This window comes from Caretta caretta, chromosome 20 (assembly GCF_965140235.1).
Source record: "Caretta caretta isolate rCarCar2 chromosome 20, rCarCar1.hap1, whole genome shotgun sequence".
NCBI lineage: Eukaryota > Metazoa > Chordata > Testudines > Cheloniidae > Caretta > Caretta caretta.
In genome coordinates this window covers 13,861,088-13,887,889 of record NC_134225.1, presented here as the reverse complement: position 1 = coordinate 13,887,889, position 26,802 = coordinate 13,861,088, and the positions used below count along the sequence as shown (strand labels likewise).

The following is a 26,802-nucleotide window of genomic DNA, read 5'->3' as shown; positions in this document are numbered from 1 at the left end:
CCGCCTCTGTTTCTTTCTTTTCTTTCCCTCGTCCTTCCCCCTCCATTTGTTCTTTTCCATTCTTTTTTTCCCTTTTCTGTCCCTCCTCCTTTCCCCTCCCTCTCTTTCCTTTCCTCTTTTTCATTCTTCTCTCCTCTTCTTTCCCTCCATCCTCTCCACCCCCATTTCTTTCTTTTCTAACCTCTGAGGAAACAAGGATCAATCCGAAAATGTTGACTTCTTCCCCCCACTCCACCCCCTTCCCTCCTCCTTTATTGGATACTAGCGGGTGCTCAAAGGCTCCTAGGCTGTAATTAGAGGGTGGATCCTAGTGCAAAGGGAAGGAGCTCCCCCCCAGTCCCTTCTAACTACGGATCAACTAGTTCCCTCTCCTTGTCTCTCCTCAAAATCTGCTGCAATCGCCCCAGGCTGGGACACACAGAGAGATGGCATCTCCAGCGCTCGAGGTAATCTCCCCACTGCATGCATTCAGGGGCCTTAGAGAGTCCTGACTTAGCAGCAATTGGGTTTTCTCAAGCCAGGTGGAAACTAAACCCCAAGGAGCTGAAAAAAGTAAGAAGCTCTTTTTTTTCTCTCTCTCTCTCTCTCTCCCTTTCTTTCTTTGCATTTTCTTTTTATTTTGGGGTGGGGTGGGGGTTGTCCTAAAATCAAATCCATGGTGAAGCTATAAGGACTGGGTGCAGGGGGTGCTGGGCAGCCTATCTTAAGAGGGGGTGAAATATACCAAGAGGAAGGAGAAGCGATAGAGATCAAGGATGTTTCCTCTAAACTCTGGAGTGGGAGCGCCTGGGTACTGATTGTGGGTGCCCTGGATTTCAGTGTCATCTGTGTTTAGTTTGTGTGAGTTTGTGTGTGTAGACTTTTGCAAAACCAACCCAGGGCTGTGCCCCATTTAACAGGGTATGGTTTTTAAACCTGAGGGGGTGTTTTCCTTGTTTAGATGAAAGGCAAAACGTGGAAGAGGGGAATCAAGTTAAAGAGGGGAATCAAGTTAAACTTTTTCTAGCCTCCCCACCCTTCACAAGCAGCAATTGCCTTCAGAGCAAAGGTTGGGAAAGATTCAGAAACCCAACTGCCCAGCTGCTATAGTCACAAATATTTAGGTTTCGGTTGAGGACAAACTCCCAGTTCAGGGCTATTTTCAGATTTTATTGGCTACAGAAATTTCACCGGCTGGAGTTGCTATTTAAAGGGTTGTTTTTAAGATTTTTTTTTTTTAGAAAAAAGAAAAATCCTTTTTAATGATCCTATGTGATCGTACAGCGAAAAAATGTCTTTTTTTTTCTTAAAGAGGGGGATTGGGTAGGTTTAGAAGTTGGCTTTTAATTTTTTGAATAAGGGGGAAGAAGATAACGAGGGGTTTTAATTAAAAGAAAAGGAAATAACGATCAGAGACGGAAAATAAAAGCGGCCCAGAGCTTGAACGTTTCCAAAAACCCACAACCCAAGACGTCGTTTGAAGTTGAAATTTCAGCAGTGGCGAGAGATTTGAGGCTCGCGATAGGTGTGTTAATAAGGTCATGTTCCACATTAACACGCCCCAGCTCCCAGCTAACCCCCCTTCCATTCTCCGCTTCTCCATCTCAGGAAAAAAGAAGGTAGGGGGAATGGATCTTGTTAAAGCAATGTTGCTTTCAGCTTCCTGGAACCCGGCTACTGGCATCAGGCACTTGGCACTTCAGGCAGTTGGCTTAGCTAAGCGTAGGATTCAAGCAGTCCTTTGAGGCCCCGAGGCAGGCACCTGGGCTGGTGTAAATCAAAGTCGATCTGTTGAGGGCAATGGAGCAAATTCTCCCCAATGGGTGTATATCGTCTGTCGCTCCCTTGGAGTCAATGGGGCCAGACCCCCAGTTGGCATCATTCCATTGGCGTCGATGTCTCTATGCGGAGCGACGGCGATCTGCTCCCCCTGAGGATCTGGCAATGCGGATGCACGGCACCGTCTGAGAGGGTGCTCACAGCTTCCCAAGGTCGAGCCCATGGTGCGCTGATGGGACTATTGCAAACCTAGCTATGGTCTCTCCCAAGAGGCTAGCTGGTGGTGGCGAGGGGGTCATCCGAGCAAGTGGCCTAGAGACAAATGTCTTTGCCCAGATGGCCACTGTTTCCAAGGAGATACAAGCTGCCCAGTCTCCCTCTGGGCCCCATCCCTGCGGTGCCACTCGCCCTTAGCTCTCTCGGCTTCGCTGCAAGTTGAGGGCGCTTGGGGACAGTTTTGAAAGGTATTAGCTGCCTCATGCCCAAGAAATCTGGCCCTTGGTCTCTAAGCTCATCCCATTGCTGGGCCCGGAGCTGGTTCAAAAGGGGTTGCCACATTCCTGAGTCTTCAGGATGTTTTGCTGACACCGTCTGTTCTGTCTGTGGCCAGTCCCGTGTCTGTCTGCCTGGGGCTGGTTAACCCGGCTGCTCCCTGCTGTGTCTCGCGAAGGTTTGATTTGATCGGTATATATTTCCTATGGAGAGGAGGGATTCAATCAGGATGGACTCACTGGGGTAAGAGGGGGAGGAAATGGTTGACCAAAGGGGCTGCCTCTAATTTGGCCCAGTCAATTCCACCCCCCAGTGTCAGTTCCATCCCACCCCTGTCAAAACAGCCCTGGGCTGAGGAAAGTTACAGCTGGAAAAAAACAAGAGCTGCCTTCCCTTACAATGGCATGTGCTGGTCACCTAGGCCGACTTGGCTGCCGTCCATGCATGGGGAGCCAGGGGTGGCAGGTGGAAGGGGGTGCATGAGAAAGGCTCGCTCCTAGATCCTGGCACAGGGGGGCTTGGGATTGCAGCTGTGCAGTGGGTGTCCCGTTGGGCAGTAGGAGCCAGGACTCCTGGGTTCTATTCGGGGAGGGAGTTGAGTGGCTAGAGCAGTGGCCTGGGTCCCCTGAGTTCTCTCCTAGCACTGGGAGGGAATTGGATGGTTGGACTGGGACAACTGCGTTCTATTCTTTGAGTGTGGTCAAGCCAGGGGAGGGAATATTGTCTACTGCTTAGTGTACGGGGCTAGGTTCTGCCATTGACCTGCTGGGTGACCTTGGGCAGATGCCTTCCTCTCCCCCTGCCTCCATTTACCCACCTGTAGAACAGAGTTCATAACCCTTTCACATCTCCCCGCAGTGCCCGGCAGGGAGTTTAAACAAGGCCTGTAAAATTCAGAGGCACTGCGGGTGTGCACAGCCTTGCTGCCAGCCTCGCCGAGGCGCGCCGCGCTGGGAGGGAGCAGAGCGTGTGCGTGCCAGGAGCCGAGACGCGGCAGGTCCCACCTGGGCCAGCTGCTCATTGGATGCTGATGGAGCAGATCTGTATATCTGCTGGGCGGAGGATGGGACTGACCCTTCCAGGAACACAGCTTGAACCATCTGAGATTCCAGGTGGGGGGTAAATCTGCTCCCGTTTTAGGGCGCAGGATTGAAGTTTGAGCAAGTCGGACCAATTAAAGAAATTCCTTATCCCTCGTTTTAAAGACCCTTTGGGCCAAGCTTCTTTGGGCACAACTGTAGCAATGCTGCATCAGGTTATGGCAGGGGCATATTGACCCAATTTGGACCGATTTCCGAGTGCTCAGCACCCACAATCAGGGCCGGATTTCCCAACTAAGCACCTTTGCCGTCTGACCTCCCCCGCAACCAGGCTGTTTTCCATCTTGCATCTCTATTAGTCCCTTGCCACATCCGCTGTGGGATTCACTCGTGATCCTATAGAACATTGTTGTTGCTGCTGATATGAGTTTTACCTGTTATCAGCCACTTGTTTACCTCCTTCCCCACTTGTTTCACGCTGATTATTTTTGTCCTGTGGAATTTTTAGGGTTCCTGGAGGATTAGAGGGTAAAACACAGGTCTGAGGCATCCCGCACACACCCCCTCCTTCCTTTGTCATGTCGAAAATGATCCTCCTCTCTTATCTTCCTCATGAATTTCTCAACACCCACATTCCCCTCTTGCTCTAAGGAAACAGGGAATCCCCAAAGGAGCAGATTTTCAAAGATGTCTAGGGAGATTATCTTAACATCACATGACTCCAGGAGCTGGTGCTTTAACTAAAATGCCAAATATCACGAGTCTTGGCTGTATATGTTATTAACCTGCCAGAGGCCCAAGCTGAGATCAGGACTTCATCATGCCAAAGATCTCATAGTCTAAATAGACAAAGGGTGGGAGGGGAAACTGAGGCACACAGGATCACCCACCAGAGTTGGCAATAGAACCCAGATGTTCTGAGTCCCCGTCCAGTGCCTGTTCCTCTCAGACATGTAGCTCCCATAGAAATGAATCCCCTAGACAGCTTGAAAAATCTCAACCTTTGTGTGTAAGAACAATAATAGTATTGCAAATATGAATGATCCCTCACCCTGTCCCATATGAGGCCAAGGTAGCACCATTATCCCCAGTCAGGTGGGGAAACTGAGGCATATGAGGCCATAATGTAGAGCTCACCCATTAAGTAGCTCTAATTTTGCTCCCAAGCAGCCAGTGCAAGGTCTGTAAGTTTCTTTCCATGGTGTTATGCTTAAATTCTTGGTATCCTCAGAGATAGCAAGTCTCCCACTTATTTTGAGCTCAGGGTCTAGGAAAGGTGAATTGTGCCATAGTGCATACACTGCACAGTGACTCAGGAGATTTGAGGTCTAGTCACAGCTTGGCCTGCTGGGTGACCGCTCCGTGCCTCAGTTTCCCCATCTGTAGAATGACGATAATACAGACTTGCTTGGAGATCTACTGATGAAAAGCACTATTTAAGATGGGGTATTACTATTATTATTACGGGTGCAGGCTAAACCAATCTGAAACTGATCGGAAGGTGTCCACACAAGGGTTTAATTCCATGGTTTGTTAAACCGGTGTGACTTCTGTGTTCGGCAAGCCCCAAGTGTATCCCCAGTAGTGCTTTGCAGTGTGCATTTTTCAACCTGTAAAAAGAACGAGGAGGACTTGTGGCACCTTAGAGACTAACAAATTTATTTGAGCATACGCTTTCGTGGGCTAAAGCCCACTTCATCTGCCATTAAATTGGGGCATTTTGCTGGCACAGACGAGGCCAAAGAGAAGGCAAAAAGAAGGGGACTGAATTACTGGTGATCGCTGTTAGCATCAGGCCAGAACCCTGGCTCCTTCCTTGACTAGGCAGAGGCCTGGTCCAGCTAGGGATCAGAGACATAGTCTATTGTCGGATGAAATTCCCTCCGCCCGTAGCAGGCACCAACAGAGGATCAGGAGGTGCCCAATGCTGAGAAGAATCCAGCCCAAGGTCTGGTGAGTTCCCCCCTGTGGTTCAGCTCAGAACTCAGAGCAGGGACTAAAGAAAAGCAGAGACACTGAGCATATAAACACAGCCCCCATTCCTCTGCCTCTGAGTCTTCCCCACCCGTGGCAAACGCTCCGTCCTCCCCACAGACTCCAGCAAGCTTCCCCTTGGAGCACACCGAGAATGGCCCAACGTGCCTCGGCACGAAGACCAGCCTCCTGAACAAAGTCCCACCATGCACTGGGGCTCCCCTGAGCATCTCTTCGGTTCGGTGATTTCAAAGGCCTTTCCCAGGAGGTCCTGGGTCCCTCATGCAGAGCCCCGAAAGTTGCGTTGGCTCCTCTCCTGGAGGTTGGGTCATGTCAGTCGGTCCCCTTGTCACATCGGTGACCTGCTGGAGGATGGGCGGAGTCAGTGGCGGAGTCCAGAATGGAATCAGGGCTCAGGGGAATTAATTCATTCTATCTGTACCATCCTGGGTGCAGCCGTCAGTTCAGGGGTGCCAAATAGCCCCTTAGCAAGGCAATAACGAAGGAGAATCCAGGCATTCTGGCTCCCCATCCCCTGCCCTAATTCCCAGAGCCAGGAATAGAATCCAGGAGTCCTGACCCCAGATTTCCTGCCTTCACCAAAGGACTGGAGGCTGTGAAGGGCGGAAGGAGTGGCCGGAGGCAGAACCCGTTAAGGACTGTTTTTTTCGGGAAGGGAAGGACATCAAACCTGCCCTCTGTCCCCCCACACCTCCTGCGCTACCAGCAAGCGGGATAGTGATTTCCTAGTGGTGGGTCCTTGGATCACGTTTGTCCACCCCCTAGGGTTTGCGTATCCCCCTCGCTGGATTTCACTTGTCTTGTTCTTGCCGGGCCAGCCGGCTTTATTCAATTCCCAGGCGGGCATTGAGGGGTGCAATCTGGTGGCACAGGGCTGAGAGATCAGGTTTCCATCATATAGAAGAGCTTGTCTGGACTAAGGAGCTTGTCTGGACTAAGGAGAGTTGCACCTGTAGAAGGATAGCGGTGGCGTTACATGGACCCAAGCCCCAGATGTGGAACGCACTGGTCTGCCTACCTGGCCTCCCCGGGCCCCAGAGGACATGGATCTGTTACAGCTCCTAGTGATGCAGGCTGGAGCTTTAGCTCAAGCTGTTGGAGGGTGGGCTGGGGAGGTCCCCGGGGTGTAAAATCGGGCTGGCGTTACTGCAATTGACATGCTTGCGCTGCTGCAGTGTACCCGCATTGGGGAGTTTGTCCTGCTTTTGCTATATCGGTGCAACACCTTCTCCCCAGGGCCAGGACCTTAGCTCCACCCGCAGAGATCTATTCCAGCTGTGACTCCAGGAAAAGCCCAGGGAGCTACTAAGGATTTGCACACAGGGGGTGGTCAGGGGCAGAAATTTGGGCTGAATAGTTTCTCTCTCCCAAAACTGGAAGGGGAACCGTCTGTCTGTGATGGCCGAGCTGGCCGACTCGGCGGGCAGAGACGTGAGTAGCAGAGCCCTACGCCGGTGCCACCACACGGTCATTCTCATTTCAGCATTTCCATTACAGCCCATGCTGCACCCCAGAGGTAGGGACGGAACCCAGGAGTTCAGGCCCCCTGCTCTAACTATGACTCTCTCCCAGAGCTGGAATAAAACCCCAGAGTCCCAACCCCCTGCCAGAGCCTTCTTTCCATCGAAACCTAATTTCATTCCCAAACCATCTCCCTCCAAACCAAATAATTCCCCCTCTGCCCCCCTCATTTCATTCTGGGAATAAAACACATAACCCCCCTCAACAAAGAACCTGGTTTGAATTCTTAAGAGAAACATACGGACTCCCCCACAACAGGGGGCTTTGAAAGCACACAGCCTCACAAATTCATGAATTCAAAACACCCTCCAAAACCCAACTTTCAGACAATGCCCCAAAAATCACATTTAAAGAACACTCCCCCAAACGCCCCAGTTCCATTCTTTAAAACATGCTCCCCCATAAAAGCCAACTTCATTTTTCAAAAGCAGACACCTCCCTGCCCCATTTAATTATTTTGGACATTCTCCCTTCTCCCCCAGCCCACCCCTTTATAAGCCCTAGGTTGTGCCACAAAAAAACTCCACAACCCAAAACCAGTTCATTCCTTCTGTCTCACACGCCCAGCCTGGGGTGCGGTGGGATGAGGGGGCTGTACAGGGAGAATCTAAAGTCCTTGTTCTCCTCCACTGGTGTAAATCAGAACTAATTCCACTGAGGTTGATGGAATTACAACCATTTAAAATGAGTGTAAATGGGATTACGATCAGGCCCTAACACATTTCTTGCTGTGCATTATCTTAGACCCCCCCATCCCGCTCCTATTTAAGCCAATGGCAAAGCTCCGGTAGACCGAGTCTCATTTACACTAGCGTGGCTGTTTAAAGAGTCCTTAGTGTAAATGAGAATCCCAATGTCGTGATTTTACCATGAGTCTCGCGAGCTCTGGTTTTTCAGGAGGTCCCAGAACTGGGAGTCATGGGGTTAGGTCAGAATATCTGGTCTCGTTGCTTTAGACAAGGAAATAAGTTGCTAACTCTCATAATTGTGAGGAAAAGCTTGAAACGCGACGTAACCCAAAATGCTCAGAACCCAGAACAACAACACAGGTAGAGAGCGAGGGCCACAGTGCTGGGTGTGCGTGTCCATGTTGTAGGGCTTTATTCTGCGCATCTAAAAGCTCCAACAGGTTATTACTGATCCAGTGTACCAGGTTAATCACAGGTTAGCCACCAGTCCGGAGCTGGGCAATGTCCCTTCCTGATCTCATGTCTGATCTTCAGGGCATGATGTGCGAGCTCTTTATCTCCAAGGCAGGCAATCTGACCAAAAAGTGCCAGCTGGCGATGACATGGTGACTTCAGTCTGCCCGAAGCTAATTCTCAATAATATGTCCCTATTACTGATGTAATCTAAGCATTTTACCAGGAGCCAGAATGCACATTAAAAAAAAACAAACCCAAATGTATTATTTAATTGTAAAAGCTCATGAGTTTTTTAAGCCAATCTCTGGCATTTTTCAAAGCTTGACTCAAGATTTTTGAACACTCCAAGCTTGTAATGCTAGAATCAGGCCCGCTCTAGTTTCATGGGACCCAGATTGGATCCTTATTATTGGCCCTAAAGATGCGTAAAATGTGCTAGATCTTGAGAGGTCAGATCTTGAAGTCTTTAAATCATGATTTGAGGACGTCAGTAACTCCGCCGGAGGTTCTGGTTCTGTTACAGTAGTGGGCGGAGGTGAGGTTCTGTGGCCTGCAATGTGCAGGAGGTCAGAGTAGGTGATCAGGACAGTCCCTTCTGGCCTCAAAGTCTATGAATCTAAGGGCCTCTTAGGTGCCCATAGAAACTGTTTCACAAATAAGACGAACTATGCAAGGATTCATCCAAAGGCAGGCAGGCGCTCTGCCAGTTTCTTGTGTAAAATAAGATAAAGAATTCGGAACCAACAAAAATCAGCCTGGAGATATTTAGCTGCAAGAGCACAGTGGCTGATTTGGGGAGAGTTTTATAAAAACCTGTGTTTAAAAAAAAAAACCCAAAGAAGAATCAATAAAGAAAGAAATAGATAAATAAAGGTTTGGTGCTTCAGGAAACTTCTCACTGGCTTGGGGAAGTTCTAATGGGCCATGAAATATTTTTAGATTTTCTTTTTTAATACTTTCCCCTCCCGTCAAAGGTAAAAATCCCCCCTTTTCCCTCATCCTCTAGCCCTGTGCTTGGCTACTTGCACAAACGTAACAGCTACCCTGCTTGGGCCTGAACCTGGAGCAGTCTCTAGTGAAGAGTATGAACGGGGTCTGCTTTAGATAAAGCAGCAGCTCTCTGAACTTGGTGACAGTAGCTGACTCTCTGGTTTTGGCACGAACATTTTAAATACATTTCACGGCAGAGGGGGCGGTAAAAAAACGATACGTCACCAAACGGTCACAAAATAATGAAGTTGGCACTGAAAGGTCAGGCCCAGGGTGTGTGTGGTGGAGGTGGAGAGGAAGCCCATCCTGCATTCGCCCCGGACCAGTGACTCCTGTCCTGTGAGGCTGGGCTTGATGTCCTGCTCCAGGCATTGCAACCTGGCACACAGAGTTCCTGCACCACTCAGGTTTAACCCGCCCACCCCTCTGTCTACAGAGGGGCCAAACCTGAGTGGTGTTGCGACCTAGCACATGGAGTTGCAATGCCACTCAGTTTGGGGGTCTAATCAAACAAGGGTTGCCAGTTTTGATGGGACGTATTCCTACAGCTTTCATCACATGACGTAATCTTTAAAGATTAATTCCTGGAGATTTCAAGACAATCCTGGAGGGTTGGCAACCCTACATCAAATGTGGTTTTTCCACAATTTCAGGGACTTTATTCAAACTCACGATTTCCATGATCACTGTGACCTCCATGACAAAAATGCAGCCCTACCCATAAACCCCTTGGTGTGGTCTGGCCACCAGCGAGGGCTAATCTAACCTACAGGCACAGACAGGTGGTTGAACTGCTGGGTCTGCCAACCAGATGGCAAGGGCTTCACCTGCCCCCCCCTTTCCTGCTTTTGTTTTGTTCTGAGTTTCACCCAAATCAATAGGGTTCTGCCCACTGCTGCCTAGAACATTGCCATGGAATTGATCAGCTGCAGCGTGCGAAAGTGATTGCGATACACAGACAGACAGAGACACGCCACTGAGTCGCGTGTAAAAGGCCTCAGAACCTTGGGGCCAATGGTACTTACCCAGAGCTCGCAGGGCAGATGCAAGCCTGCTAAGGGTTTGTAATGGCTTAACCTAGTTCATCTTGCTCCGGAAATCATGACAGGCTGGTTCCCTTCAAATGCCTTTGTCCAGCCTGGTTTTCATAGATTTTAAGGCTAGAAGCAGGGCCTGCCTTAGGAAAAATGGTGCCCTGGGCGAACTTGTATTTTGGAGCCCCTGGCCCCCACTGCCTTCCTCGGCTTGCCCTCCAATCACTCCTGGCCCCCGCTGGCTCCCCGGGCTCTCCACACCCCCCACCCCCATCGCTCCTGGCCCCCTCTGCCTCCCTCAACCCCCCACCCATTGCCCGCAGCCCCCGCTGCCTACCCATCCATCCCCCCATCACCCCTTGCCCTCACTGCCTCCTTGGGATCCCCCCCCGTCGCCCCCCTAGTCCCCACTGCCTCTCTGGGCTCCCCCCCATAACCCCTGGCCCCCACTGCCTCCTTGGGATTTCCCCCCCCCAATCGCCCCCCTAGTCCCCACTGCCTCTCTGGGCTCCCCACCCATCCCCCCCAGGCCACTGCTGCTTCCCTGGCCTTCCCACTGCTTGCATTGCTCCTGGGCCTCGCTGCCTCCCTTCCCCCCTCCCCCCCCTGCATTTTCCCAAGCTCCCTTCCATGGCCTCCCACCCCAGGCCTGCCACGCTTCATGCCTCTTGACCACAGCACCCTGGGCGGTTGCCCACCCATAAGGCTGGCCCTGGCTAGAAGGGACCATTTTGATCAACTAGTTAAACCTCTCGCAAAACACAGCCCAGAGAAACTGACACCTAGTGATTCCTGCATGAAGCCCATGTCTTGCAGTGGAGCTAGAATGCAGTTTTGACGCGGAATCCATCCCTTGGTAAGTCGTTCCAATAGTTAATTGCCTTTCCTGTCACAAAATTGCACCTTATTTCTCATCTGATTACGCTGAGCTTCCATTTCCAGCCACTGGATCTCGTTCGCTTTTCCCCGCTGGGTTAAAAAGCTCTGCCGTCTGGCGCCTTCTCTTGAAATGTCCCGATTACAGCTGGGCAAAATTTTTCATCTGCAACGTTTTCCAGGCGAAGTTCCCCACAGATTCGGTTCGACTGAAACATTTTGTGATTTTATGTCGATTTCTGCAAATTGTTTCGCTCAGTAAAACCAACTCTAAAAACAATTCAGAAAAAGTCAGAACATTTTGTTTCTACGCTTTCGAAAGGAAACATCTGCCTTTTTGGTTCGATATTAGGTTGAATATGATCTTTTTGAATTTAAAAAGGGCGGGGGGAGCTCAAAACCCAAATGAAACATTGTGTTTGGGGTCCGAAGCAAGGCTTCGTTCGACCTGAAATGAAATTTTTTGCAATTTTCCAATTTGCTAAAAAGTTTGAAAAATTTCATTTTTGGGTCAATGAAACTAATTTCCTCTCCCCTTCCCCCCGATTTTTTGGAATTGCTGCAAACCAAAAAATCCATTGTTCGCCCATCTCTAGACCCAAATGATGGTGCTTCCAATACCTCCATTGAGAAAAGATTCCCCAACCGAACAGACTCAATCATCAGAAAGAATTTCCTGATATTCATAGAATCACAGACTATCAGGGTTGGAAGGGACCTCAGGAAGTCATCTAGTCCAACCCCCTGCTCCAAGCAGGACCAACCCCAACTAAATCATCCCAGCCAGGGCTTTGTCAAACCTGACCTTAAAAACCTCTATGGAAGGAGATCCCTCCACTGGACTCTTGCCAATTTTTCAGCCTAAAGGTTCCCCTTTGTAATATTCTCCTGTTATTCCTCCTGTGGCTACATCCATTTGTGGCCCTCCAGTGGCGGGTTCTCTTTCCAACAACTCCAGCCAGGCAAACAGACTGACTGGCTGCAAATCAAAGCGGAAACGCCTGGGGAGCAAAGGGATTATCACTCACAAGTGTTGGGATGGGGAGGGAGCAAACAAGTGTGAGTCAGACTTGAGGAAATATTGAATGCTTGCTGGCTGTGTGCGTGGGTCAGGGGGCAAGCACAAGCTGATGAGCCAGGATACTTGGGTTCTGTTCCTAACATTGCTGTTGAATGGCTGTGTAACCCAGTCATGTCCGGCTCTCTGCCTCAGTTTCCCTATCTGTGAAATGAGGATAATGGGGGGCAGGGGTCAAATGCTTCATGGCCGAATTCATTGCACGCCCCCAGGGGGCTTCTCCATTCCCCCACAAGCCCCTTGTGAGTCAGCCAGGAACTCCCTGAAACTCCCCTTCTCACAGGCCAGGGGCTCTATGTGTGAGCCCCCCTTCCCTCCCATGCTAGGGTCCATCATTCTCCTCCATGCCAGTGCTCCCCCAGTTCTTTCTTTCTTTCTTGGAAATGGACAGCACTAAAAGGAGGGGTGTTGCTGTCATGCTGGAAGGGGTTAATTTCTGACATCAGCCTGTTTCTTGATCTATAGAAAATTAGAGGCAGCTGATGCTGATGGCTTTGCCTACCTGATACCATGGGCTCCCCTTTGCCCCTTTTGTTTTCTCCAAATTTCCCCCAACTCAGTAGGGTTCTGACCATGGACACCTGGAATATTCCCTGAAATCTGTGAAATGGGCAGTCTGTGGCGATCAGAAACTATTGCACTGCAGATAGACAAGCAGAGAAATGCCATCCAGCTGCATGGAAGAGCCCCATAAGCCAGTGATATTTACGCAGCCCTCTGGGACCGGCTCAAAGGGTGCTAGGGACTGTAATGGAGTAACGAAAAGTCAGCTGGAGACGAAAGGCCCCTTCCTGCTTTAGCAGTTATCTCTTAATAGCCTGTTAGTGCTGGGATAGGGTGCTGGATGTGATATAAACCCCTCAGCGGAGAGCTGGAGCCTGCATCTCAAGGGCCATATCTACATGCCAGACTTCTGCCGGCATAACGGCCTCAGTCACAGGGGTGAAACTGTGTGACCCTGGCCGATACCGCGGCGCTGGCCGAACCCCCAAGGGCAGGGGCAGTTACTGTGGCAGAGATATGCTTGTGTTGCTATAGCTTGTTTCGGTTCACGGACCCGGGGGGATGAGTTCTACCAGTGAGATTGCGGCTTTGCTGGGATAAACTCTGTCCACACTAGGAGCGCTTTGTTTAGTCTGGCAGTATTCCTGTAGTAGAGGCCTGCCCTTAGTTATAGGCTAAGTTAGATGACGGGCCAGGGTAGCCGGAAGGCACAGGGGGGTGGGTTTAGGGTGTATTTGATGGCTAGGTCACCAGTTTAAACCTGGCCTAGATTCCTAGGCACTGGGAAGGGAGCCCCTGTGTGGAATGAATTTGGAGGGTCTCAACTTTAGTCCTAATGAACAAGGGTCAATGTTGCAAAACCCACTGGCACAGCTGAGTCCCATGATTGGCAGGGCCAGGCCTGACGATGCTGAAATCCCAGGCTCGTCTCTCCAGGCAGGATGCTGGCAGGGGCTCTGGAACAATTTTTATAGTGGGGGGGCTGAGAGCCATTGAACCAAACTGCAAACCCTGTGTATAATGGAAACCACTTCAAGCCAGCTGCAGCACCCCCTGCACCCCTACTTCCAGCACCTATGGATACTGGGGACACTGCCATGGCCTGTGCTGGGTCTAAAACATCTGGTGATTAGAGCCTGCAGGATTTTCTCCCCTGGCCCAGGGCTTAGGTTGGTCAGTACATCTACAGCAGCTGTTCTAATGGGGAAGTGTCTAAGGGCTAGTGGGTTTCCAGGAGGCAGTGTGGTCTAGTGGCAAGGCGCACTCGCCTAGCTGGATTCTATTCCTGGTTCTGCCATTAAACTTGGGCAAGTCACTGCCCTGCTCTGTGCCTCAGTTTCCCCCCCCCACCTTTGTCTGTTTAGAATGTGAGCTGGGGCAGGGATTGTCTCTCTGTGTGTGCCTATGAAGCACCCTGCACCATGAGGCCCTGATCTCAGCAGGGGCAGGGACTGTCTGTCCCTGTGTGTCTATGCAGCGCCTAGCACCATGGGGCTCTGATCTGGGCTGGAGCCTCTATGCTACTGAAATACAAATAACGATGATAATCATTCTGATTTGGTCACAGTTCACACCCGGCTCACACTTGTGCCTGGAGCCAGTTTTCCATAAACGCTCAGAAGCTCTGGTTGAGGATTCTCTCCCCTGGTAGCCCTAGAGATCTGTCTCCCGGCTAGCAGCTCCCTTAGCTGCTGGTACCAACTGGCTGCCGATACCGCGCTGGTCTCCTGGTTTCTCTTTGTCCCTGACAATGGCCGGGGCATGGCAAGGAATAGTTGGGCTGGGACCCTTGGCCTGGGCTGATGCAAGCCGCGGGTCTGTCTCAGCCACGTCCCAGCGTGATCTGTTCCCTCTACCTGCCCCCACCACCGGGTTTCTTCAGACTCTGAGGCGGCAGCCACACTGGGGTCTGGCACTTCCCACCGAGCAGCCCAGCCGCATCTGAGTCCCTGGGTGTTTTGTGTGAATAGCTGAGGCTCTGGTCTGGATGTTTCCATCTGGCCATGCCTGTTGCCAGCCAGAACTGAGAAGGGGAGGGGGGATCTCAGACAGCTCCCTGTCCTCTCGCCTCACCCAAAGGGCAGCACGACGTGGTGTCGACAGCCAGACTCATCCCCGGGCCAGACTGCATTGCTCCACGGTGCCTGGTGCTGCCAGGCTGTGTTTGCATTGCAAAGCCAGCAGGACCCTCCCTGGCTGCTGAAAGAGACACTCTCAGGCCAGATTTGGCTTGATGTTAGGTGCTGCTGGGAAGGGGCGAGTTCCTCTAATGCCCAGTCAAAAATGTTCTCCTGGAATCTCTGTCACACCGGCCAACAGCAAATCCCCGTTGTCCTGGCAGCGGGTCACCACTCAAATACTGCAGCAGTGGGTTGGTGTGGAATGGAAGCATGCTGGAGACTCATGCCCCGGTCTGCCCCTCGAATCAAAGCCCTGAGACCACAATGAGGGGCATTGCCAAGAGATTTATCCAGCCTGTCTACACTACATGGGCAATCCACTCTAAGCACCCAATGTCCTGTCCCAGCACACCTTAGGATGGATCCTCTGAGGGGCAGGCTCCGGTGGTTTCCAAGCCCTGAGACAACTCTAGGTAGGGTGACCAGATAGCAACTGTGAAAAAACGGGACGGGGGTGGGGGGTAATAGGCATCTATATAAGAAAAAATCCCAAAAAACGGGACTGTCCCTTTAAAAACGGAACGGATGGTCACCCTAGCTCTGGGGGAGTGTCTGTGTGCAGCATTGCTCCAGTTTAATTTAAGGTGTGATTTGACAGTGATTGAAGGAAATCAGAGCCAAAAAGTGTTTAGCATCGTTTATTTCATAGATTCATAGATATTTAGGTCAGAAGGGACCATTATGATCATCTAGTCTGACCTCCTGCACAACCTTGTTTCAGTTTAAACCAGACTCATAAGTCAGTTAGGAACAGGTTTAAGTGAAACCAAAATAAGATGCTCTTAATCTGAAATAAGATCGTCCACACAGGACTTTGCACTGGTTTAACTGAACCAGTTTAATGAATCTGGTACAACAAATACTATGTGTAGACAAGTCCAGGACATTACAAAACTAGGTGACTGGTCAGCTGAAACTGACTAACTGCAATGGGTTAGAAACAAAATGAAAGACGAAACTTAGATCGATTTTTTTCATGGACTCATAGATGAAGGACCCCTGTGATCATCTAGCAGCCCCTCCTGTATAACACAGGCCATAGGACTTCCCTGAGATAATTCCTGTTTGAACTAGAGCATATATTTTAGAAAAACATCCTGTCTTGATTTTAAAGCCAGCTCTCTGAATCAATGCAAACTGCTAATATAGACACACTTAATTCGGTTTTCCCCTTGAATCAATTGACTCAACCTAAATCAAACTAAACTGATTTACATGAGGCTGTGTGTCTGCATTGCATTGCCTTCACTAAACTGGCTTTTTGTTAAGTTTGTGCAGCTTTTTTAGTATGCAAGGCCTGTGTCTTGTTATGTTTGGAAAGCGAATAGCAGATTGTGGGTGACACCAGAATCCTAATAAAAATAGTCTTAGCTCAGGGAAATAATAATAATTTTTTTTTAAAAAAAAAGCCACAAATAGTGAAAAATAAAGTGCTTAAAAATACAATTCCTGAGCTGACAATCTTCCTGTAATAACAGACAAATCTAAGGCCATTTAACAATTCTTGGGAACAGTAGAGCCAGAACTCAGACTCTTCTGCTCTGAAAGTGCTACTACCTGAGCTCAAGGAGAATCTCCATCACCAGTTTGCAGTAGAGGGTTTAGGACACATAGCTGATCAGCTGTGATTCTCTCCAGCAGAGGGCCGTGGCACGTGTACAAAACTAGGCAAAACTATTACAAACATCTACAGATTCTTTCAGCTCTTCCTCACCCCCAATACAAATCAGCAGTGGGGCGGGTGTGGGGATAGCTGTGAAGTTAAAGAAGGAAATGCCAGTTTTTACACTCCAAATTCCGATGACAATATAGATAGATGCTTAGCATGTGGGTCAAAGCCTCTGAGTGATGAGCTCGAAATGCGCTGTGTTTTTTTACGCATTGCATGTCGGAATTGGCAAAGCCCCAAGCTCCCAGAGTAGCAGATTAAAAACATAAAGGGAGCAAATAAAGAGGAAGTCATTTAAGGAAGGGAAAGAGGAGGATTTAAAATGCCACAACGTAATTCAATTAAAAGGCCATAAAAAGAGAGAGAGAGAGAGAAGGAGGCGAGATTGGAAACAGGAGGCTCTCGGAAGCTGTGAGCTTCTGCGTGGAGAGGATCAGCCATTCGGAGAAGCAAAATAATGAGACAAGCAAGGGGGGAAAAAGCCAAGGGGCTGACGGCAGGGATTCAATGCAGCAAAGCTGGATTTATATTCTCACTTCTGCATGTTAGGAAGGATGAGAGTTTTACTGAATGAGTTTTAATGATTCCAACAGTTTCTCTGTCCCTCCCCCAAATCAGCACTGGGCCCCAGTTCAGGAAACCACTTAAGCACATGATGGGACATTTTATCATGAGTCTGGCAGTGTCTGGTGTTTAATGTCAAGCACTAGCTCCCGGAGTCATGGGGCTGTGCAAGAATCTCACTAAGAACATACAAGTGGCCATACTGGGTCAGACCAATGGACCATCTAGCCCAGGGTCCCGGTACCAGATGCTTCAGAGGGAATGAACAGAACAGGGCAGTTATTGAGTGATCCACCCCCTGTTGTCCAGTCCCAGCTTCCAGCAATGAGAGGCTTAGGGACACCAGGAGCATGGGGCAGCGTCCCTGACCATCTGGTTAATAGCCACAGAGGCAGCTCGCCCTTGTGGTTGCAGAGCAAAGCCTAAAAAGGTGACCCTCCCGCAGAACCCCCCCCCCCCCCAGAGAGCCAATAAAAAGAACACCAATCAGACTTCTTTTTGCCTAAATATGATGATCTTTTGGGGCCTGACTCAGGAGTTTTTTGAACGTTGGATGAGTTAAGCACGTGCTTAAGTGCTTTCTTGAATCAGGGCCTGAGTGCTCAAGCCTCCAGCCCTGGGCTAGGCTGGGTCACACCACACAGGCTTAGAAGAAGGGTGGTTTGTGACTAAACTGGAACTCGAGAGTAAAGGCCTCATTTTTAAGCCCAGCCTGGAGTCACGCCCACCTGACCCGACCCTGACACTCCCACCGGCCGCCCCCTTGCTGGGCTGTGTGTGTTGCAGAGCAAGAGAAGCTGGGACTCCCGGCACATTCGCTCCGTAGCACACGCAGCACAGCAAGGTGGCAGTGGCTGCAGGAGGAGAGCTGACCCGAGCCCCAGAGGTTTCAGTTGTTCATCCACGCTTGTGGTCAGGTCCCATCCAGGTTGGACTGCAGGGCTCTACTCAAGACTGGCGCAGAATGTGTGTGACCTTGGGCAAGTCACTTAGACTTTCTGGCCCAGATCCTCAAAGGTATTCATAGAATCATAGAATATCAGGGTTGGAAGGGACCTCAGGAGGTCATCTAGTCCAACCCTCTGCTCAAAGCAGGACCAGTCCCCAATTTTTGCCCTAGATCCCTAAATGGCCCCCTCAAGGATTGAACTCACAACCCTGGGTTTAGCAGGCCAATGCTCAAACCACTGAGCTATCCCCTTATTCAGACACCTAATGTCCACAATGGGAGTGTGCCTCAGTTCCCCACCTGTAAAATGGGCATAATAATCCTAGCTTTCTCTGTCTTGCCCATGATTGAGCTCAAGGCCCCATTGTGCTAGGTATGTACATGTAGCATGATGCGGCCTTGATCTCTACTGAAATCTCTAGGTGCTACCTTAATGCAAATAGCAGCGTGAAGGAAATTCCGCAGATTTCATGCAGGTTGCTGCCTTTCTGTGACAGTGCAGCTTTATGACATGCGTGGCAATGCTGAGACCTGCAGCAAGGTGTCGCACAGATCCATCGGGGCAACCCGATGCTTTAACGGTAAAGTGATGTATCTTTAGAGTAAGGGGGGGGAAAATGCAACAAGAAAAGTTAAAGAGTAAAGTCACTTGGAGAGAGCACTGTGTGTGTAGCTCCTCTATGACAGGCTGCAGCAATGCTAAGAACAAAATGGCTGAACAAAGAGGCAGAATTCTCTCCTCAGATTATTTTATCTTTTTCTCTTTGGGTTCTGTTAATGAAAAGAAAGGCAGAAATTAGGGCTGGTCAAAAATGTCCCATTGAAACTGTTTTAAGATAGAAAATTGGGTTTTTGATTAAAGAAACATTTTCACTAAAAGTGTCTGCTTTCTGCAGAGATTTTCAACTGTTCATTGAAAAAAAAAAACCCCAACCCCCAAAATTTATATTTGGAAGCAATGTAATGGTGCCTTATGGGAGTTGTAGTTTGGGTGCCTCATGCCATCACCAGCAAGACTACATCTCCCATGTTACACCATAGCTATGCAGCACCCATGATGCATCGCAGAAGCTCAGCAAGAGGGAGATGTAGTCCATGGGTGTCTCATGGGAGATGTAGTCCAGCCACGGAGCCCAGCCCAGAGTGTAGAAGGCATCGAAACTACAACTCCCATGAGGCACCACAGCAACATTTCTGAATAGAAATTTTTGGGTTTTGGATGAAAACTTTTGAGTTTTTATTTTTCACCCACAATGTTGAAATTTTCCATGACACCCTCCATTTTCCAGCTGGCTCTAGTAGAAACATTGAAGGGACAGGGCACAGAAACCCAAAAGCACCAAAGTTCCAGACCAGGTCACGATATTGGAGTCATACATGCAACTGGCAATGAATCCTCCCAGACCATGAGGGGTGGAAGGTGGGATTGTATGTTACCATATGTCATGGGATAGGTAATTTTCCTTGCAGTCGCAGTAGATTTGGATTTCACCTCTGGCCGCAGTGCTATAAGCAGTGGTTTGCGAAATATCTGAAACAAAAATGCAATGCTTCTTGAATGTCAAGTCTTTTCACATTTCATTCTGAACTCCAGAATGGGGACCGTTTCCATGGCAAATTTTGCTCAGGTGCATTAATTCTCCAGTAAAAAAAAAAAGAAAGAGCCCATCTTCTGTCACAGCCCCATCCCCAATGCAAAAAGCATTGCCACCTCTTATTATTTATCATTTGTTATATCATAGCACCTGGGAACCCCAGCCACGGACCGGGACCCCCTTGTGTTCGGTGCTGTACAAACGCTGGACAAAAAGTCCCTCTCCCAAAGAGCTTCCAAGGCAAGCTATAAGAAACATGGTTTTATAAATGTGAAAATAGACCTTTTCCCAAAAAAAAGTCACACACGTTGCAGGGGTGTGAAATTGCACACAGTAGCCAACATTCCAAAATGGTGCACGGTCTATTCATGAGTATTTGTGATTCTTCCATGAGTAATATGTAAACCAAACCACACATCCCTTCTGATTCAGATCTCACAGGAGACATCTGAGAGCGATCCTGACTGCAGGTAGCCATGAAGACTGATTCTGACAAGATTTAAGAACTTTTCGAACTCCCGGCATGGGAATAACACTATTGATGGCTTAAAATTAACTCTTTGCATGGTCAGAGCACATAGCTTTCTGTAAGTTTGAGGTGTTACTCTAATGTCCTGCCCAGATTTCAATTTTGGGGTCAGATCCTCAGGTCAATATTAACAATAATCCTATTTAATTTATCATTTACATAGCAACAGCTGTTGTGATAGTGGCTTTGCCCTAACTTCCCCCTGCAGTTTCAAATGGACACAGTATTTTTCACTTCCTGCCGCAAATCACTGCAAGTGTTTCTTCCCATAGGTAAACATCTGGCACATCCCACCCCAGAGGTGGCTGCATTTTAATGGGGGGATAAAGTCAGCCATAGGTATACACAGTAGTTAGGCAGCAGTAAAGTGATTTAGAATCTTTTGGGAGTCAAAAAACACATGATAGAAACTCTACCTACATTGGCTAGAATGTCAAGGATTATAACATTCATAAACCAGTCGGAGAACATTTCAATCTCTCTGGTCACTCGATTTCTGACCTAAAAGTGACTATTCTTCAACAAAAAAACTTCAGAAACAGACTCCAACGAGAGACTGCTGAATTGGAATTAATTTGCAAATTGGATACAATTAACTTAGGCTTGAATAGAGACTGGGAGTGGTTGAGTCATTATACAAAGTAAAACTATTTCCCCTTGTTTATTCCCCACCCCCCGGACCCCCACTGTTCCTCAGACGTTCTTGTTAACTCCTGGAAATGTGCAAGAAATGGCCCACCTTGATTATCACTTCAAAAGGTTTTCTCTCCCCCCACCCCACTCTCCTGCCGGTAATAGCTCATCTTAAGTGATCACTCTCCTTACAATGTGTATGATAAAGACCCATTTTTTCATGGTCTGTGTGTATATAAATCTCCTCACTGTATTTTCCACTTTATGCATCCGATGAAGTGAGCTGTAGCTCACGAAAGCTCATGCTCAAATAAATTGGTTAGTCTCTAAGGTGCCACAAGTACTCCTTTTCTATTGGCTAGAATGTTATTCATTTACAAGGATAACGTCAAGTCGTAGAACTTGCTGATGGCTGAAATGTGGCTTGGACAGAGGCATGAGACTATGCTCGTGCTGGGAGATTTGCTGGGTAAGGGCACTGGAATGAAACTACAGCTCTGGTTTGTTTACTATCTTCTGAGCTATCTCAGGATCAGGACTGGACTAAGGAGTGAGGTGTACCAGCAGAGCTGTGTGTCTAGGGTGGTCGAAGGTTTGGAAGAGCAGTGGGGAGAAGAAAGCCAGGAGTAAGGAGCATGTCCGCAGAAGGCCCCATAGCGGACCGTGGGGATCGAGGGGCATCAGCAGAGCTGTGCCCAGGGAGGGTAATCCAGGGCTGGAACAGCAGAGGGGCTGAGTTCCAGACTGGGGGCAGAACCCCAGCCACTCGTGCTGCTGCTCAGATCAGTTCCTTTGGCCAAGCCCATCTCTGCGAGAAGCAATTTTTTAAGATCAGAGGAACTGCACCACCCAGAGCAAGAACAGGGGCTGGATGCAAGGTGTGGCGATGCCAATTAGTCAAGCTACTCGGTGAGACCCAGATCTGAAGAAACTGACAAGCAGACCCGCCCCATTCAGTTAGGCTCCAGTTCCCAATTAACCCCTAGCCATCCTGCCACACTCTCTAGACCAGATTTCCAAGACATCTCAGCTCCCATTTAGGCACCAAAGGTCTCAGCCTCTCTGGTGCTAATTGAGGGCTAAACTCTATGTGAAATCTGGTCCTGATTGTGGAGTCACACCTCTCAGATTGACACCTCTGGTGAGCCCTTGAATATCTGACCCCACAACCAGTGGCTACATGAGAATAAGAGAAACATTGGTGGGAATTTTCCAAGTTCCACCCGCATGATAGGCTTGGCCCACACCTCTCAGAACTATTATTCAGAGAGTTCACACCTCACCCAGCTGTTGTTTCAGGCTCTCTGCAGATTCAGGCAGATGGGACTGTGTCAGTTACACATAGTAACTGTGCCGAAAACGTGAGATTCTTGAGAGCAGAAAGGCAATTTGGGATAGCTACGAGTATGCTGTATGGCCACGTACCCGCCCAATCCAAGCCCTGTCCACATCTCACGTGTTCTGTTTTCACTAGAGCTGATTGGGAATGTTTTTTCACCAGAAAATGCTGATTTGTCAAAAACGAAATCTGCTCCTGGGAAAGGATTGATTACGACAAATCTTCCGAATCGAAAACAAATTGAAAATAGAAGCGTCGACATTTTTGAAATGAAAAGTTTTGTTTTTCAGTTCGAAACAACTTTTCATTGCAAAATTTTGGTGCATTTATACTTTAAAAAAAAAGTAAAGGGTTAATAAAAGGTCAAAATCAATCTGACATTTTTTCAGGTTCTTGGTTTGCCAAAATTTTTGAGATTTCAACTTTTCATCCTGATTCAGAATGGGAAAACATTTGGAAATCTCAGAAACTCTCGTGATATGGGAAAGCCTGCCCACCTCTAGTTCTCAGTCTCTCTTCTCGGTTAGCATTTGCCTCCTGTCCCACATTCTCTTTACACTGTTGGTGTGAGAATGTTTTACTCTGCATCTCCTGCTGCTTGGAGCAGTCTCCTGGTATCTCTCTGCATCACAGACTCTCCTTGGCTTCTACCTCTTCATTTTTTCTCTGTCTCTGTTGGATTGTGCTTTAGTCAAATGCAAGTTATTGTGCTCAATACGGAGGGGACTGGGTGAAATTCTCTGGCCTGTGACATAGAGGTGGTTAGAGGTGATCTAATGATGCATGTTGGCCTTAAAATGTATGCATCTATGAGTCACACTATATATTTTCTAAGGCAGGGATTTTCAGAGGAGGGTAAGGGACTTAGATGTATTTGAGATTCCTACCTAATCACATGACTCCAGGAGCTGGGGCGTTAGGATAAACATAAAATATCTTATGATTTGTGATTAAAATCAAGAGAGTTGGCAACACTGTAACTGCCCAAATCCCATTGAAATTCAGTGGGAATTGAGTGCCTAACTCAATTCTCATTGAAAATCCCAATCATCTTTGTGGGCTGCTATGATGCATCATAGGAAGTTAGTTCCCATGACTGCTGTGCATCATGGGAAGTTAGTTCAGCTGAGGAGCCCAGTCCACAGGGGGCAGAATGGGGGTGTCAGACACCTGAATTTACAACTCCCACAAGGCACCACTTGGTGGGTAGGGCAGTGTTCCAATTACTATGAAACAACGAAGCTGGTTGGGAATTTTAACATTGGAATGTATCTTTGACGGAAAATGTGGTTTCTGCAAAATGGAAATTTTGTGTGGGAAAATGTTGACTTAGCCAATTTTTTTTTTTAAATCTGTTGGAAAAATCAAAAGAAATATTTAGTTTAGGGTCAGTTTGACATTAATCTGCATCTGCCCGAACCACTGCGGTGCCTTCTGGGTGCCTTATGCCCTCGTTCTCCTTCTTGGGCATGGCTTGCTGGCTGAACTACATCTCCCATGATGCACCACAGTCAGATGCTGGCTGGCCTTGGTGCATCATAGGAATCCCATGACTTCAAGGCATCATGGGAGATGTAGTGTCTCTGTGGAGCACAGTCCATAACAGAGAATGGGAGCAGGAGGCACCGAACTACAACTCCCATGTGGCACCGCAGTGGCTCAGTTAAATGCAGATCTTGGGGATGTGGGGTGATTCTCCATTGTTCTCAATGATGTGGGGGAGAGTCTCCTTTGATCCCAGTGGGAGCTTATCCCTATTGTGCTGCATCTGTGTGCAGTTCTGGTCTCCCATGTTTAAGAAGGATGAATTCAAACTGGAACAGGTACAGAGAAGGGCTACTAGGATGATCCGAGGAATGGAAAACCTGTCTTATGAAAGGAGACTCAAGGAGCTTGGCTTGTTTAGCCTAACTAAAAGAAGGTTGAGGGGAGATATGATTGCTCTCTATAAATATAGCAGAGATAAATATCGGAGAGGGAGAGGAATTATTTAAGCTCAGTACCAATGTGGACACAAGAACAAATGGATATAAACTGGTCATTGGGAAATTTAGACTTGAAATCAGACGAAGGTTTCTAACCATCAGAGGAGTGAACTTTTGGAATAGCCTTCCAAGGGAAGCAGTGGGTGCAAAAGCCCTATCTGGTTTTAAGATTAAACTCGATAAGTTTATGGAGGAGATGGTATGATGGGATAACATGATTTTGGCAATTAATTGATCTTTAACTATTCATAGTAAATAGGCTCAATGGCCTGTGATGGGATGTTAGATGGGGTGGGATCTGAGTTACTACAGAGAATTCTTTCTTGGGTATCCGGCTGGTGAGTCTTGCCCACATGCTCAGGGTTCAGCTGATCACCATATTTGGGGTCGGGAAGGAATTTTCCTCCAGGGCAGATTGGAAGAGGCCCTGGAGGTTTTTTGCCTTCCTCTGTAGCATGGGGCACAGGTCACTTTCTGGAGGATTCTCTGCTCCTTGAAGTTTTTAAACCACGATTTGAGGACTTCAATAGCTCAGACATAGGTGAGAGGTTTTTCGCAGGAGTGGGTGGGTGAGATTCTGTGTCCTGCGTAGTGCAGGAGGTCGGACTAGATGATCATAATGGTCTCTTCTGACCTTAATATCTATGAATCTCTGAATCTGTGTTGCATTTGTGTTGCCCCATGTCCTGGCCCCCTGAATCAGCCTGGCCTGGTACAAACCTAGCTGCTGAAGGCCTCACTGAGCTCATGCCAATCCTGTCTCCCTTTGCTGACGCCTTGCCCTCCTTTCTCCCTCCCTGCAGGAGGACGCTCGCTATGGCTCCAGCCCCCTGGCTATGCTAACAGCCACCTGCAATAAATTTGGAGGCTCCAGTCCAATCAGGGATTCGGCCACGCCGGGGAAAGCGGGGAACCTTTTAGGGAAGAAACTGTACCAGCTGGGAGCCGAGCAGTCCAGCCCCAAGCTCCGCAGCTCCGAGGCCATGGGAGATTCCTACACGGCCGCCTTCCCCAGTGGCAACGGGCTGATGTCCTCCTCGGCCAGCCCGCAAGCCTCCACCACCTATGGCAATGACTACAGCCCCTTCTCCCACTCCTTTCCAGCTTCGTCCGGCTCTCAGGACCCCTCATCCCTCCTGGTGTCCAAGGGCCACCCCTCGGCCGAGTGCCTTCCCAGCGTCTACACCTCCTTGGATATGGCGCACCCTTACGGCTCCTGGTACAAAGCTGGGATCCATCCTGGGATCTCCAGCAGCTCCAGCAATGCCACAGCCTCCTGGTGGGACGTGCACTCCAATACCAACTGGCTGAGTGCCCAGCCCCAGTCGGACGGCCTCCAGGGCTCCCTTCAGCCTGTGCCGGCCCAGACATCCCTGAGCCCCCAGCTGCCAAGCTACAGCTCCGACTTCACCACCTTGAACCCTGCCCCGTACCCGGCCGTGGGCATCACCTCCTCCTCTCACCTCCTCCCTTCCAGCCAACACATGCTGTCCCAGGAGATGTACAAGCCCAAGCCTGTGGCCAACAACTCCCTGATGGAAGGCGGGATCGGACTGAAGGCCCCGCGTGGCGGCACCTTCAGCAGCACCGGCCGCTCGACGTGCGACTGCCCCAATTGCCAGGAGCTGGAGCGGCTCGGGGCTTCAGCCGCCAGCCTGCGGAAGAAGCCCATCCACAGCTGCCACATCCCGGGCTGCGGGAAGGTCTACGGCAAGGCCTCCCACCTCAAGGCCCACCTGCGGTGGCACACAGGCGAGCGCCCCTTTGTCTGCAACTGGCTCTTCTGTGGCAAGCGCTTCACCCGCTCAGATGAGCTGGAACGTCATGTCCGCACCCACACCCGGGAGAAGAAGTTCACCTGCCTGCTCTGCAACAAGAGGTTCACCCGCAGCGACCACCTCAGCAAGCACCAGAAGACCCACACCGAGATGGGGGCAGCCAAGCCTGCCGAGGGCGAAGCCGAAAGGGAGGAGACAGCCACCGGCGGTGGCTCTCCAGGCGCAGCCTTGCAGGATGGGTTGGCCAACGACGACAAAGACACCACCAGCCCTGAGCAAAGCAGCTTGCTGGAGATCTAACCTGGGGTGGAGCTTCTCCTCCAGCCTCCTCTTCTTCCTCCTCCTGTTTAGTTCCCCCTCTCACTGAGATAATTTATTTCCTGGGGGAAGTGGCGGCTCAGATGCAGACACCTATTGGGTTCTTGGACAGGATCCTCTTGGAACCCTTGCTTTCTGCTCCACGCAGGCATGGGAGAGTTAAATGACCTTGATGCAAGGTCACATGGAGCAGAGGCTGGGATTTGAACCTAATCCCCAGGTCATGTTGTTTTCTTTGCCGTGAATAGACTTACTGAGCCTTTTGTCCTACCTGGCCGGGATCGCTCGCAAAGCCACTGGCACCGTCTTCCTAAGGAGTTACTTAAGGTTGACCAAAGTGTGTGTGTGTGGGAGGAATCATCTCCCAGTTGGGGCAACCCCGTGAGGGCTTGATCCTGGGCAATGGGAACCTGATCCTGCAAAGCCAATGGGACTACTCATGAGTTTGGTGTTCAGCGGGTGCATTGATGGATTGGGGCCCTGGAACTCAGCCCCTGCCGGGATCGGGCCCTAAATGGTGCATCAGAACCTTTGCCCTCAGGTCAGATGGGGGAGGGGAGGATACAAAGAACCCATGTCGTCCTCCACCCACTTTACAAAGGAGGGCCACCAGTCACTATACGGAGATACCAAGAGGAGCTTCCACCTTCCCCTCCTCCCCCGCCTCCCCTCCCCCGTGTATTTAATCTAGAAATGTAAGAATTATATTTATGTCTTAAGTTATGATGATGAGCTAAGGGAGCGGGGTGGGGGGGTTTCACGAGGCCTTTGTGTTTAAAACACAGGAGGGGGCGTCTTTTAACGAGGGGCTCCCTGTTAATTGGTCGTCT

General features: G+C 49.4%; 1 protein-coding gene across 1 annotated transcript; it reads left to right on the top strand.

Moving 5' to 3' along the window:
- The first annotated feature begins 433 nt into the window (after nt 1–433).
- SP7 (Sp7 transcription factor) lies at nt 434–26,463 on the top strand. The gene is made up of 2 exons (XM_048831979.2): nt 434–552; nt 24,680–26,463. Exons 1-2 carry the CDS (start codon nt 463–465, stop codon nt 25,952–25,954), a joined length of 1,365 nt encoding a protein of 454 aa, XP_048687936.2. The 5' UTR covers nt 434–462; the 3' UTR covers nt 25,955–26,463.
- Nucleotides 26,464–26,802: the final 339 nt, after the last annotated feature.

What these genes read in the sequence shown, in the direction of transcription:
- SP7 (XM_048831979.2), top strand. Translation starts at nt 463, where the DNA reads ATGCATTCAGGGGCCTTAGAGAGTCCTGACTTAGCAGCAATTGGGTTT. An exon ending in ACCCCAAGGAGCTGAAAAAA is followed by an intron (nt 553 to 24,679) that starts GTAAGAAGCTCT and finishes CCCTCCCTGCAG; the next exon opens with GAGGACGCTCGCTATGGCTC.